This window comes from Ovis canadensis, chromosome 25 (assembly GCF_042477335.2).
Source record: "Ovis canadensis isolate MfBH-ARS-UI-01 breed Bighorn chromosome 25, ARS-UI_OviCan_v2, whole genome shotgun sequence".
Classification (NCBI taxonomy): domain Eukaryota; kingdom Metazoa; phylum Chordata; class Mammalia; order Artiodactyla; family Bovidae; genus Ovis; species Ovis canadensis.
Window position 1 is genome coordinate 31274408 of NC_091269.1, and position 15122 is coordinate 31289529.

Here is a 15122-nt window from a genome sequence, read left to right on the forward strand (position 1 = left end):
GGCAAGAATACACAGAAGAACTGTACAAAAAAGATCTTCACGACCCAGATAATCACGATGGTGTGATCATTCATCTAGAGCCAGACATCCTGGAATGTGAAGTCAAGTGGGCCTTAGGAAGCATCCCTACAAACAAAGCTAGTGGAGGTGATGGAATTCCAGTTGAGCTATTTCAAATCTAAAAAATGACATTGTGAAAGTGCTGCACTCAATATGCCAGCAAATTTGGAAAACTCAGCAGTGGCCACAGGACTGGAAAAGATCAGTTTTCATTCCAATCCCAAAGAAAAGCAATGCCCAAGAATGCTCAAACTACCGCACAGTTGCACTCATCTCACATGCTAGTAAAGTAACGCTCAAAATTCTCCAAGCCAGGCTTCAGCAATACGTGACCCATGAACTTCCTGATGTTCAAGCTGGTTTTAGAAAAGGCAGAGGAACCAGAGATCAAATTGCCAACATCCACTGGATCATGGAAAAATCAAGAGAGTTCCAGAAAAACATCTATTTCTGTTTTATTGACTATGCCAAAGCCTTTGACTGTGTGGATCACAATAAACTGTGGAAAATTCTGAAAGAGATGGGAATACCAGACCACCTAACCTGCCTCTTGAGAAATCTGTATGCAGGTCAGGAAGCAACAGTTAGAAGTGGACATGGAACAATGAACTGGTTCCAAATAGGAAAAGGAGTATGTCAAAGCTGTATATTGTCACCCTGATTATTTAACTTGTATGCAGAGTACATCATGAGAAACGCTGGGCTGGAAAAAACACAAGCTGGAATCAAGATTGCCGGGAGAAATATCAATAACCTCAGATATGCAGATGACACCACCCTTATGGCAGAAAGTGAAGAACTAAAAAGCCTCTTGATGAAAGTGAAAGTGGAGAGTGAAAAAGTTGGCTTAAAGCTCAACATTCAGACAACGAAGATCATGGAATCTGGTCCCATCACTTCATGGGAAATAGATGGGGAACAGTGGAAACAGCGTCAGAGTTTATTTTTTTGGGCTCCAAAATCACTGCAGATGGTGACTGCAGCCATGAAATTAAAAGAAGTTTACTCCTTGGAAGAAAAGTTATGACCAACCTAGATAGCACATTCAAAAGCAGAGACATTACTTTGCTGACTAAGGTCCATCTAGTCAAGGCTATGGTTTTTCTAGTGGTCATGTATGGACTGTGAAGAAGGCTGAGCGCCGAAGAATTGATGCTTTTGAACTGCGGTGTTGGAGAAGACTCTTGAGAGTCCCTTGGACTGCAAGGAGATCCAACCAGTCCATTCTGAAGGAGATCAGCCCTGGGATTTCTTTGGAAGGAATGATGCTAAAGCTGAAACTCCAATACTTTGGCCACCTCATGTGAAGAGTTGACTCATTGAAAAGACTTTGATGCTGGGAGGGATTGAGGGTAGGAGGAGAAGGGGACAACAGAGGATGAGATGGCTGGATGGCATCACAGACTCAATGGACGTGAGTCTGCGTGAACTCTGGGAGTTGGTGATGACAGGGAGGCCTGGTGTGCTGTGATTTATGGGGCCGCAAAGAGACAGACACGCCTGAGCGACTGAACTGAACTGAAACAACTAGTAGAGGCTTCCCTGATGATTCACTGGTAAAGAATCACCTGCCAATGCAGGAGATGCGGGTTTGATACCTGGGCCAGAAAGATCCCAAACGCCGCAGAGCAACTAAGTCTGGGTGCCACTACCACTCAGTCTGCTCTGGAGCCCAGGAAGTGCAACCACTGAGCCCATGAGACACATCTGTCAGCGCCTGCGTGCCCCAGAGGCTGTGCTCCACACAGACAGAAGCCGCTGCAATGAGAAGCCCTTGCACTGCATCTAGAGAGCAGCCCCCACTCGCCACAACCAGGGAGAAGCCTGCAGAGCAATGAAGACAGCAATGCCAAAAACGAATAAATAGACTATTACAAGCGACAAAGAAGGACGCTACACAATGAAAAAGAGATCGATCAAAGAGAAAGATATACCAACTGCAAATATATAGCACCCAACACAGGAGGACTTCAATATACAATTTACATGGCAACAGCCACAAAAGAGGAGATCAACAGTAACACAACAATAACGGGGGCTTTAACATCCCACTTAAACCAATGGACAGATCATCAAGACATGAAATCAGTAAGGAAAGAAGTCTTACATGACACATTAGACAAGATGGACTTCCTTGAAATTTATAGGGCATTCCACCTGAAAGAAGCAGAATACACTTTCTCCTCAAGTGCACATGGGACATTCTTCAGGATAGATCACACCTTGGGCCACAAATCAAACCTAGGTAAATTTAAGAAAACCGAAATAATATCACGCGTCTTTTCCGACCACAAAACTATGAGATTATAAATAAATTGCAGGAAAGAAATAGTAAAAACACACAAACACGTTGAGGCTAAACAACATGTTACAAAACAACCAATGGATCATGGAAAAAATCAAAGAGGAAATCAGAAACACCAAGAAACATATGACAACAAAAACATGATGATCCAAATATTATGCAGTTCTAAGAGGGAAGTTTACAGTGATACAAACTTACCTCACAAAACAAGAAAAATCTCAAATAAACCACCTAACCTTACATCTAAAGCAACGAGAGAAAGAACAAACAAAACCCAGAGTTAGTAGAAGGAAAGACATCATGGAGAGCAGAGCAGAAATAAATGAAACAGAGATGAAGAAAGCAATCGAAAAGATCAATGAAGTTAAAAAAAAAACTGGTTCTGTGAAAACATAGACAAAACTAATAAACCTTTAGCCAGATTCATCAAGAAAGAAAGGGAAAGGGCTGAAATCAAGAAAATGACATATGAAAAAAGAGAAGTTACAGTGGACACCACAGAAATACAAAGAGATCATAAGAGACAACTACAAACAACTATATGCCAATAAAAAGAAAAACCTAGAGGAAATAGACAAATTCTCGGAAAGGTACAACCGTCGAACACCAAATCGGGAATAAACAGAAATCATGTGCAGACCAATCACAAGTACTAACCCTAAAAGTGATTAAAAAACTTTCAAACAAAAGTCTAGGACAAGATGGCTTCATAGGCGAATTCTATCCAATATTTAGAGAAGAGTTAAAACCTATCTTTCTGAAACTCTTCCCCCAAATCACAGAGGATAAAACATTCCCAAGCTCAGTCTATAAGGCCAACATCACCTTGATACCAAAAACAAAGATATCACAAAGAAAGAAAATTATAGGCCAATATCACTGATGAACATAGACACAAAAATCCTCAACGAAATACTAGCAAACCAAATTCAACAGCACATTAAAAGGACCATACACCATGATCAAGTGGGATTTAACCCAGGGATGCAAGGATTCTTCAATATATGCAAATCAGCCAATGTGATAACACAATTAACAAACTGAGGAATAAAAACGATATGATCATCTCAATAGATGCAAAAAAAGCTTTTGACAAAATTCAACACCCATTTATGACAAAAACTCCAGAAATTGGGCACAGAAGGAAACTTCCTCACCATAAAAAAGATATACGTCAAGCTGCAGCTAACATCATTCTTAACTGTGAAAACCTGAAAGCACTTCCTCTAAGATCAGGAACAAGACAAGGATGTCCACTCTCATCACTTTTATTCAATACAGTTTTTGAAGTTCTAGTCATGGCAATCAGGAAAAAATAATAATAAAAGGAAACTAATTGGAAAAGAAGTAAAACTGTCAGTGTTTGCAGATGACATGATACTATACATAGAAAATCCTAAAGACATTACCAGAAAACTACTACAGTTTATCAATGAGTTTGGTAAAGTTGCAGGATACTAAATTAATACACAGAAATATCTTGCATTCCTATACAGCAACAATGAAAGATCAGAAAGAGAAATTAAGAAAACAATCCAATTTACCACTGCATCCAAAAGAATAAAATGTCTAGGAATAAACCTACCTAAGGGGGCAAAAGACCTGTACTCAGAAAACTGTAAGATGCTGATGAAAGAAGTCAAAGATGATACAAACAGATGGAGAGATATCCATGTTCTTGGATTGGAAGAATCAATATTGTGAAAATGAGACTACTACCCAAAGCAATCCACAGATTTAATGCAATCCCTATCAAATTACCAATGGAATTTTTCACAGAATTAGAACAAAAACATTACAATTTGTAAGGAAACACAGTTCAGTTCAGTTGAAACACAAATGACCTCAAATAGCCAAAGCCATCTTGAAAAAGAAAAACAGAGCTGGAGGAATTAGGCTCCCTGACTTCAGACTATATTACAAAGCTACATTAATCAAAACAGTATGGTACTGGCACAGAAACAGAAATATAAGTCAATGGAACAGGATAGACAGTCCAGAGATAAACCCACATACCTATGGTCAACTAATTTATGACAAAGGAGGCAAGAGTATACAAAGAAGAAAAGACAGTCTCTTCAGTAAGTAGTTCTGGGAAAACTAGATAACTGTGTATAAAAGAATGAAATTAGAACCCTCTCTAACACGAAACACAAAAATAAACTCAAGATAGATTAAAGACCTAAATATAAGACTAGATACTATAAAACTCTTTGAGAAAAACACAGGCAGGACACTCTCTCACATAAATAGCAACAAAATCTTTTTGGATCCACCTCCTAGAGTAATGAAAATAAAAACAAAAATAAATAAATGGGACCTAATAAAACTTAAAAGCTTTTGCACAGCAAAGGAAACCATAAACAAAACGAAAAAACAGTCCACAGAATGGGGGACAATATCTGTGTACAAAGCTACCAACAAGGGATCAATCTCCAAAATACACAAACAGCTCACGCAGCTCAATAACAAAAAATAACTCAATCGGAAAGTGGCCAGAAGATCTAAATAGACATTTCTCCAAAGAAGACAGATAGATGGCCAAAAAGCACATGAAAAGATGCTCAACATCACTAATTATTAGAGAAATGAAAATCAAAACTACAGTGAGGTATCACCTCACACCAATCAGAATGGCCATCATCAAAAGTGCTGGAGGCGGGAACCGCTGGTGCGGGATATGGAAGAACAGAGAGCTGCCCTGGCGGCTAGTTTCCCTACAGTGACCCCTGCTGGTAGAACCTGATAGGAAACCAGCTGTCCAGAATGGTAATCGCCAAAGCCTGGTCGCCAAACTCAGTGGAAAGTTGGGTTTGGAGCTGGAAAACCAACAGACACAGGAGGAAACAAAAGAAAAAAAAAGTGCTGGAGAGGATGTGGAGAAAAGGGAGCCCTCCTACACTGTTGATGGAAATGTAAATTGGTGCAACCATTATGTAGAACAGTAAGGAGGTTCCCTAAATAACCAGATGCAACTCTACTATATGATCCAGCAATCCCTTTCCTGGGCATATATTCAGAGAAAACCGTAATTCAAAAAGACACATGTATCCCAGTGTTCACTGCAGCACTATTTACAACAGCCAAGACATGAAAGCAACCTAAATGTCCATTGGCAGAGGGACAGATAAAGAAGACGTGGTGTGTGTACACACAATGGAATATAATTCAGCCAGAAAAAAAAAATGAATTAATGCCATTTGCAGCCACACAGAGACTGTCATACTGAGTGAAGTCAGAGACAGACAAATACTATGTATCACTTATATTAGTGTAATCTTTAAAAATGGTACAAATGGTAAGGAAAAAAATAACAGATGTAGGAAACAAATTTATGGCTACCGGGGGCGGTGGGGGGGAGTAAAGGGAGGGATAAATTGGGAGGTTGGGACTGACATGTACATACTTGGAGTGGGTTGCCATGCCCTCCTCTAAGGGATCTTCCTGACACAGGGATCGAACCAGCCTCTCTTACATCCCCTGTATTGGCAAGAGGGTTCTTTATCTAGTGCTTCCTGGGAAGCCCTATATACACACTACTGTATGTAAAATAGATAACTAATAAGGATGTACTATGTAGCACAGAGAACTCAATACTAAGTAATGATCTATATGGGAAACGAATCTTTAAAAAAGAGTGGATGTAGGTATATGCATAACTGATTCACTTTGCTGTACAGCAGAAACTAATACAACCTTGTAAGTCAACTATGCTGCTGCTAAGTCACTTCAGTTGTGTCCAACTCTGTGCGACCCCATAGACGGCAGCCCACCAGGCTCTGCCATCCCTGGGATTCTCCAGGCAAGAACACTGGGGTGGGTTGCCATTTCCTTCTCCAATGCATGAAAGTGAAAAGTGAAAGTGAAGTCGCTCAGTTGTGACCCCATGGACTGCATCCCACCAGGCTCCTCTGTCCATGGGATTTTCCAGGCAAGAGTACTGGAGTGGGGTGCCATTGCCTTCTCTATACTCCAATAAAAAAAATTTTTAATGAAATAACAGTAGCTAAAATTCTGAGTACTTTGTATGTGCCACCAGTGACACTATTGCTGGAGCGGAATCATCTCATTGATCCTCACAATAACCCCAAGTGAGCAAACATCACTCTCTGCACGCTGCCAGTGAGGACAAGGCACAGAGAGGCCACGTAACTGTCCAGGGTCACACAGCAGATAATCCGAGGAAGCAGATACAGTGGGGGCTTCAGAGCTGCCATTGACAAGTCTGATAAACCTTCAGTAGGTGATGATGATGAAGGCATGGAGATGCTGGAAGACACAGAGACGAGTTCAAGATGAGGGCGACTGCAGCAGAGCCAGGATGGCAGCAAAGATGGCAGGCCTGCGTCTGTGCCCAGATCAGCCTCTTGTGGCTTTATCAGGACCCTCAACCTCGCGGAGCCTTAATGACCTCATCTGTAAATGGGCACAGGGAACACTGCTTCAGAGGTATGCTGGGAGGATGGAGTGTGCTCACTGGGGTAAAGGACTGTGCACAAGAACGCGGTACCACCTCCCACCTGAGGAGCAAACTCTCACACAGGTACCTACTCCATGCCCCACACAGGCCACTCTAGACACACAGGCCCCCGGGGAGTCAGACCCTGCAGGGATGCTCTAAAACAAACGCAAAGCTGGAGCCGCAGGGTCAGCACCACCAAGAACTTGGCGGCGGCGGCAGTGCACCTTCCCCTGAGTCAGAACTCACTGTTCTCTGAAGTTTCAGATCCTCTCCTTTAGAAAGCTTTGCTGCTCCTAGTGTGGGCTTTCCTGGTAACTCAGTGGTAAAGAATCCACCTGCCAATCAGGAGACTTTGGTTCGATCCCTGGGTCGGGAAGATCCCCTGGATAAGGAAATGGCAACCCACTCCAGTATTCTTGCCTGGAGAATTCCATGGACAGAGCAGTCTGGTAGGCTATAGTCCATGGGGTCGCAAGAGGCCAACACAACTTGGCAACTAAACAGTAGCAGCTGCTGCACCTGGTGTGGCCCAACCCACAGCACCACCACCTGGCTGATCACTGAAATGCAGGGCACTGTGTCCCAGCCCAGGCCTGCCAGGTCATGCCCCCATCTTCCCTGGATGTGCTTGTCCATTTGAAAGTTTTAGCCTCCAGGTGATGAGAGCAGCTTCACCTAGGTCAGTGCCTCTGGTGGCTGCATAACAATCACCTGGAGAATTTAGAAAACCACTTTGCCCAGTTTCCACCGCAACAATTCTAACTGGCAGGGGGTACAGCCTGGGCACTAGTGTTTTTCAAGGCTTTCCAGGTGAAAAGGGCAAAGCAACAAGTACACAGAGCCTCTCTCCTGCCTCCGCTGCTCCTGCCTACAGCCACACCTGCTTCAAGGCTGCAGACTCAGACACTGGTGGAGTTCTCTGGAAGCCTCCAGAGGCCAGAATGAGGCAGGGGGAAGACGGAGCTAGGGTTGGGGGGACAATGATGGAGCTCCCAGGGATGTGCACCTCTGGCCCTAGTCAGCTCGTACTGGTCTGGACAAGGCAGCAGGCCTTTTAAGGGGAGTGGGAGACGGACTTGCACTGCCTCCTCTGACTCCTTACAGCTCTTCCTCTGTTCTGGCAGGAAGGCCAGCACCTTCTAATTATAGATGCAATCGACTCACAGTCAGGCCGGTGAAACTGATTCACTGGTTCTTGGAAGCCAGGCCCTCAAGTTTCCCACCTCCCGCATAGGCGCAGGTGGGCACGAGGGCAGGCCCAGGAGCAGGGGGGAGCGGGCACTTCTGCCAGCTCGGGAGCGAACTGGCACTGAGTGCAGAGGCAGCTGCCGTGTGTCAGCACTTGTCTGTCTCACACATGGGTTTACCCGACTCTCCACGGGCACTATGGAGGAAGAGGGTCCTCCCTTTAACTGGGCCCAGAGTCCCCGTGGCCAAGCCTCAGAGGGTGCCAGGTGCCCCTGCACGGGCAGAGCAGCACTGTGGGTGCCGAGGGTGGGCTGGGAGCAGGCAGAGAGGTCTGGTCGGGCAAAGGCTGAGCCTGAGGGGCCCTCTGCTACTGCCTGGATAGGCAGCCACCAGCAGTGTCCAGCGGGCTGGCTGTAGGTCAGGAGGGCCGGGTGGGCCAAGCAAGGGGGCACAAGGGCTTCCTGCGGCTGTACTGTTGCCCTGTCCCTTTCCACCCCTCCTGGGCTGCCCCACTGCCTGACCGCAGGCTGTCCTGGCCCCCCAGGCTCCATTTCCTGCTGCCGCCCAGAGCCAGACACCAGCTACCCCTACACCACGGTCCAGCCCAGCCCGCGGCCTCCTAGAAACTACATTCCTTTAACACCCCCTGCCTGCACCCTCACCTGTGACCTTCGCGCACACACACCTGCTGAGTCCTCTCCTGCGGTTTCAGTACTGGGAGCCGGTGAGAGTCCAGGCTGGAGTCAGGAGACACGGTCTCCACACCGTAGGGAAAATTCTGAGCTGCTCTAAACCTCAGTTTCCTCGGCTGTAAAATGGGCCTAGAGTTTCTTGCGCCCCCTCCCTCGCTGGGTAGGGATGAAGGCTAGCTGGGAAAACACGTCCCTGGGAGCGGTACCGGGGCCGTTGTGGGCCACTCGCATCTGTGCCTTGCCTCGGTGGCAGCCACGTGGCCCAGCACTGCCCGCCACCACCCCTGACCTGCAGCCTGACAGCCACCAGCAGGGCAGAGCAGCGGCAGAGGGATGAGCAGCACCGAGGGCAGAGCTGCTCTTGTCCCCTGGAGGCTTCAACTTTCAAAGGGACAAGCGCGTTCAGGGAAAGTGCGGGCAAGACCCGGCAGGCCTGGGCTGGGACTCAACGCCCTGCATTTCAGTGATCAGCCAGGTGGTGGCACTGCGGGCACCAGTGGGTGCCGAAGGTGGGCTGGGAGCGGGCAGGGAGACCCTGTGGCTCCACCGCGGCCCGTGTGGGTGTGCGCATGCGCACAACCAGCCGTCCGGCCGCACGGAGCCAGGTGAAAACCCCGGGCAGACTCAGATCACAGGCTTCACAGAGCCTCCAAAGACTGCAGTAAGGCTGACCATCAGAACTCAGCGCCGTTATCTGGCTGCTCTCCTTCCTCCCTCCTGTGCCCCGGGCCCAGCTCCCCAGTAAAGTGCTCGCACCTTAGCCTTGCCTCCATCTCTAGGGAGGCTGAGTTCAGAGAAGGGCAGCTATTCTTCTGGTTTCCACACACCCCTGCCCCAACTCCCCACATCTGAATGAGACCCAGCGGCTCCTAAGTGCCCTGAGGGCCAGGGCTTAGGAGCCAACACCCCTAGAGCTGGGTCCAGGCCTCCCTCCAGGTGCTGGTTTGGGGCAAGTTACTCCATCTGTGTGAGCCCTGGCCGTGTTTGTCAGACAAGATACTGGTCCCCAAACTTCCCGGTGTGGGTGTACAGGAGGGGAGAACCACAAGGAACCTGTCTTCAGCCTAGAACAAGAGCTCACACACCAGGGGTGTCATAGCTCAGAAAGCAAACGCCGTCCCTGAGTACTGCTCAGCCAGGCCAAGGACTCTGAACATGGGATCCTTCCCACAGGGTATAAGCAGGGGCTCATCCCTGGGTCAGAAAGATACCCTGGAGTAGGAAATGGCAACCCATTCCAGAACTCTTGCCTAAAGAAATCCCAGGGACAGAGGACCGTGGCGGGCTACAGCCCAGGGGGCAATCGGGTGCAAGTGCTCACACAGCACACTGCGTCCACACAACTCGGGTCGAAGGCCCTTTTTAGGGACTCAGCCAAAAAGCTTAGCTTCTGAGTATGTGCAGCTGCCCTGCACACGCACACACACACACACGCATGCACACCTTCTAAGAACACAGCGCACCAAAGCATCAAGGACATAGAAATTGCTGGACTGAGGGCCAGGAGGTGAGGGAGGCACAGTCGGGGAGTAAGAGGAGACCTCGGGCAGCCCCTGTGCTGTGAGAGATGCCGGCAAAGGTGGGAAAAGAGGGGTTTTAGGACTCTTCCGCAGAAGATTATGAATGAAATTCCCTTTTGCAACGTCTTCAAGAGACTTTAGCTAGAGATCTGGGGTCCACTCACTGCTACATGCCTACTAATGTGGCCCTGGTACAGGGGAGTCCAGGAGGAGGGTATCTGCTGCTGGCCACACACATGCAAAAGCCAGACACCCACATGTGCACAGGTTTTGTGACCTGAGGCACAGTCCTTCCACTCACAAACTCCAGCTGTGCCCATGAGGGCCTTCAGAGACCCTGCACCTCTGGAAGCCGCAGCTGTGGCAGAGGCCCAGGGCTACTGGCCTTACTAAGACAGCCAGAGCCCGCTCTGTGTGCCCGGATGAGCCCATGGCTACTCCTTCGCGCATCTTCACATCCTCCACTTGCACCCTCGTCCAGGCCTGGGTAAAGGCCTTTCCCAGGTGCTTTTCCTGCTTCTGGTATGAGAGACCGAACAAGGCCTGGGGGAGGCCTAACCCTGCCCAGTGGTCTCGTAAAAGACTTCCACAGCTGAAGCTATCACAAACAATTTACTTAAATATACTTGGCTAAAGAATGTAAGTGACGCTTGACTCTAGACAAACATCCAGTTACTGCAGCATCCATGTGCAGGGTTGTGCGTGCTCCTGACTGTCTGGGGCAACCTTGCACACCCTCCTGGAGGTGTTCCCACACCTGAGGTCTGCTCCTGCCTCACTTCTTGCCTCCCAGCCCTGGGAGGCGATGGTCCCTGCTCAGAAGCAGGGCCTGTGGGGCACTAGTCAGCCCCCTGGCTTGATGCCCCAAGCTCTGGACAGGAGGGTAGGGTGGAAGGGCAGGGCAGGAAGGGACTTGGGGCAAGAGGTGGGGCAGGGACCTCAACCTTCAGGAGCCACTGGGGAAGGTCCCCACCTGTGGGCTCTCAGGGGTCCTCCAGCCTCCTGGCCTCTGATGCCCAGTTACCTGTTCCTAACTCTGCTCTCAGGATGCATCCCAGGAAAGGGAAGGCACTGCCCAATGGGCATGCATGGCCCCCACCCCAGGGGGGTCTGCATGACACACGTTTCTCACCCCCAGAGGGAGGAGTCAGAGGGTGGCTCCAAGAATAACTGTCCACCAGCTCTGCCCAGCTAAGAGGGAGGTCAACAGCCCAGGGAGGGGACAGACTCCTGTACAGCTGGACAGAACAATGTCAGGCCTCCATTCAGCTCTGAAGGGGAGGAGCTGTCTAGGCCAGATTCCCAGGGTACAGTTCAATCCTGGAGTCTGCAGTTCCAGAAGTTTCTAAATGGAGAGGCAGGGATAAGCTTTCTTTGATTAACCTTCTATATATTCTCTTTAATTTACTTTTTGTGTGTGTGGCCGTGCCCCATATGGGATCTTAGTTCCCCGACCAGGGATTGGGCCTATGCCCCTGCAGTAGAAGCGCAGCATTCTAACCACTGGACCACCAGGGAATCCTAACCTTTTGTACTTGAGATGTTTATCACTGGGAGCTGGGAGCCCAGCCAGGTGCTGGGTGTTACATCTCATCCAGTCCAATTCCCCCAACCCACCGGGGGCAGTGTGGAGATGCTCATTTCTTAGATGAGGGTGCCAATGACTTGTACAAGGCTGCCCAGGCAGGTGGCGGTGAGTAGGTGTGCCCAGGCCTGCCTGCTCCACTTCCCTGCTCCATCTGGAGACTGTCATTCCAGCTCATCATTGTGCCTGGCCAGGGCTTGACCCTCTGAGCATCAGATGAACACTGAGGCCCTCGCCCTGAGCACATGGATAAGTGCACCTTCCCATGACCTTTGCATAAAATTTCAGGGGCTGACGGGCTCCCGGAAGCTCATCCATGGATGCCAAGTTAAGCATCCCAGCTTCCTGGAAAACGGGGACAAAAATGGCCCTGAGGGCCCATCTTGCATGAGCCCCCAGGGAGCTGCTGGGAGGGGGAGGAGGGGCGCCACAGCCCCCTGCCTCTGCCAGGCTTTGCAAGGGGTGCTTTTTTGGAGGCAGCACATGGGCTTCTATTTTTTAACCTACTCAACAAAATGGAGACTATTTTTAGCTCAGCAAGCTGCAGGGCATCACAATTAGCAACTGAAAATTACACATCTTGCCAGTCTCCCCTCTGTTGACTGGAGGAGAGCGAGAGCAAGTGCTCCTGGGGGTAAACTGGGTGCCAGCCCTGGCCCCCCCATCTTGGAGGACCATTCAACCAAGAGGGCAACCTTCGGCAGAGATTTCAGAATGACTGCATACGTGCGGCTGTCTCTGGTTTCACCCCAGTTCCAGAAACACCCAGGCTTGGTGGGAGCAGGGCAGTAGCCCCATCAGCACTCAGAAGCCACAGTTAAGGAAAGATCCATGCTGGCTGCTTGGCCCAGGGACCTCTGCTGGAAACCCTGGGGCAGCTGAGGCTGGGCCTCCTACATCTGCCAAATGGAGCCCTTCACCCTTCTAGGGCTCACTGTCTGGTTCTCTGATGTCATTCGCGCTGGAGGTGGGTAAGAGGTGGGTGCTCCACAGAGCCCTCACTCCTTGACCAACTGACCATTCACTCGTTCATTCATTCATTCACAAGTGTTACCAAGGACCCGCCCACACCTTGGAGACCTACCAGTGAAGGAAACTGGGTCTCTGTCCCCACTGAGCCCCTTGGGGCAGGCTGTGGCTGGGATGCAGTGACTATACAGATAAGGATGTGATATTATGGGTTAAAAGGAGATCAGTCCTCCAGAAGAGGAAGAAGAGGAGGTCAGGAGAGCAGCTGCCAGCCTGAATTCAGACACAAGTAGGCAGACAGCTCTCTCTTGGGGCTGGTTCTTCCCCTCCCCAAATCCTGGCTTTCAGATCTTCCTACCTTTGAGCTCAAATGTGTCTCTTAAGCTCCTGCAACCCTAGTCTTGTCTGCCAGGACCATATACTAAAAAAACTCAGGGTCTGGCTGCAAAAATAGGCTGGGGGTCCAGCAGGCTGGGAGTGATACCTGGCCAGCCCTGAGCTGGGAGCTAGCAACCTCCCCTATAAGCTGGCACCTCCAGCAGAGGCCTCACAGATGGTACTGAGTGTGACCTGAGGCCACTATGCATGGGACAGGCTTAGTACAGGTTGGTTTCGGTGGAGTCAGAACTGGAGGACACTTGTAGGCCCCAGGGACAGTTGTCCTCCAGGGTCCCCACCGCCTTTCCAGACACAGTTATGGGGGCTGGCACTGCCCCTCTCCTGACCCCTCCCTGGAGCCCTCTCCCCTCTGGACATACACTCCGGATAGCTGCTGGGCCCCTGATGTGGACAGGGAGAAAGCAGGGGGAAGCCGCCTCTCCTTCTGGGCCAGCAGACCCACTTGCCTGGCCATGCTGCCCTGTCCTGGCATGTGGGGCTCCGAACTGACTCTAGGGACTTCCCTGGTGTCCAGTGGTTAGGATTCAGTGCTTTCACTGCTGAGGGCACTGTTCAATCCCTGGTCAGGGAACTAAGATCCTATAAGCCTTGCAGCATGGCCAAACTTTTTTGGAAAAAAAAATAATTTAAATAAAAGAACTGGCTCTACCTTTGAGGTGGCTGCTCTACCTGGGGTGGAGAGTGGTAGGGGTGACATGCCTCTGTGCAGAGGCTTCATTGGTCCTCACCCCTGTACCCCCATGGCCCTCCCAGCAGGGAAGCCCTCAGGAGGGCATGGCTGGCCCAGCCTTGCAGGCAGGGTGCTGTGCAGCTCTGTGCAGCTCCCATCCTCCCAGCCTGATGGATCTGGCGGGGAATGAGGGCGAGGGGTGGTGTTTTTCACAGAAACCAAGCTTCAAGAAATCATATTCACAAATGCCAGGAAGAAGAGCTGTATTTACCTCGGTGCACCTTCTGGGCCAGCCAGGGCAGTCCCTGAGGCTGGTGGAGGGCTGTGGGCCGGACTCCAGCCAGGAGGTGGCTGCCATGGGAACGGAGCCACGCAGCACCTCGGCGCCTTCTCCACAAAGGCCCGGCCTCGGAGAGATGCCAACAATTAAAGCTTTGTTACAGATGCATGATTCATTTTTTTCTTCTCCTTCTGAATTCTTTCCTATTACCAAATCCTATTTGAATTGACTAAAGGAATCTTGCCATCTCCTCTTCACCCTCCTAAATACTGATTCTGCCGAGTCCGGGTTTCCTCCTCCTCCTTCGTTCCCTTTCTGCCCAGTCAGCTTCTTCTGGTGGCTGCTCAAGGGACAAAATGTCATTGTCCACCAATAACCATCCCATTATTGAGCCTTGAGAGGCCCAGGGAGGAGCAGGTAGGATTTCAGAGAATCCTTGCCCTTTTCCTGGAGGGTGGGCTGCTGGCATGCCAACCTCCCACTCAGGGCCCCCAGGGCAGGATAGTGCCCAGGGCCTCCCCATCCCGCCTCTGGCCTCAGATTCCACAAGGGTCACGGTGCACTCCTGCACGTGGGCAGGTGACTCAGATTCCTGGAGGCTGAGCTGGGCACAGCCTCAGACAGAAGGGGGAGGAAGGTGAGATAGACTCGGGAGGCACTCCTGTCCTCAAAGCACCACCAAGGAAGGCGTTGTGCAGCCCCTCACCTCCACTGAAATCCCACCTCTGGGATCTCCTTCCTCTACAGGACGTCCACTTAAGATTGGTGCTTAGTATGTAAAGCAAAATCTGGGGCAAAAAAAAAGTCTGCAAAAATCTGCCTCCTGTCAGGACCCCAGGTTCCAGAAGGGGACATCTGACCAAGGCTCCCCCGGCACCCCACACAGGCAGGACCCCGAGGAGCAGCATGGGCATGGCTGTGAGCCAGCAGGACAACAGGGAACTGGGTCAGAGCTGAGGGTCCTTGAGAGACAGGGAGGCTGGGCCCTTAGG

General features: G+C 49.9%; 1 protein-coding gene across 9 annotated transcripts in view; it reads right to left on the bottom strand.

The window, feature by feature from the left end:
• RASGEF1A (RasGEF domain family member 1A) overlaps window positions 1–15122 on the bottom strand; it is a 178089-nt gene that overhangs the window by 16922 nt on the left and 146045 nt on the right. For 2 of the 9 annotated variants that reach the window (XM_069571670.1, XM_069571669.1), the window contains exon 4: window positions 14122–14257. The exons of 6 other annotated variants lie outside the window; for them this stretch is intronic. In XM_069571670.1, the coding sequence (XP_069427771.1) occupies window positions 14122–14257 (136 nt within the window). Of the gene's footprint in view, window positions 1–6599; window positions 6641–14121; window positions 14258–15122 lie in introns of those variants that run through there. One more of the 9 variants, XM_069571678.2, reaches the window with a different exon arrangement.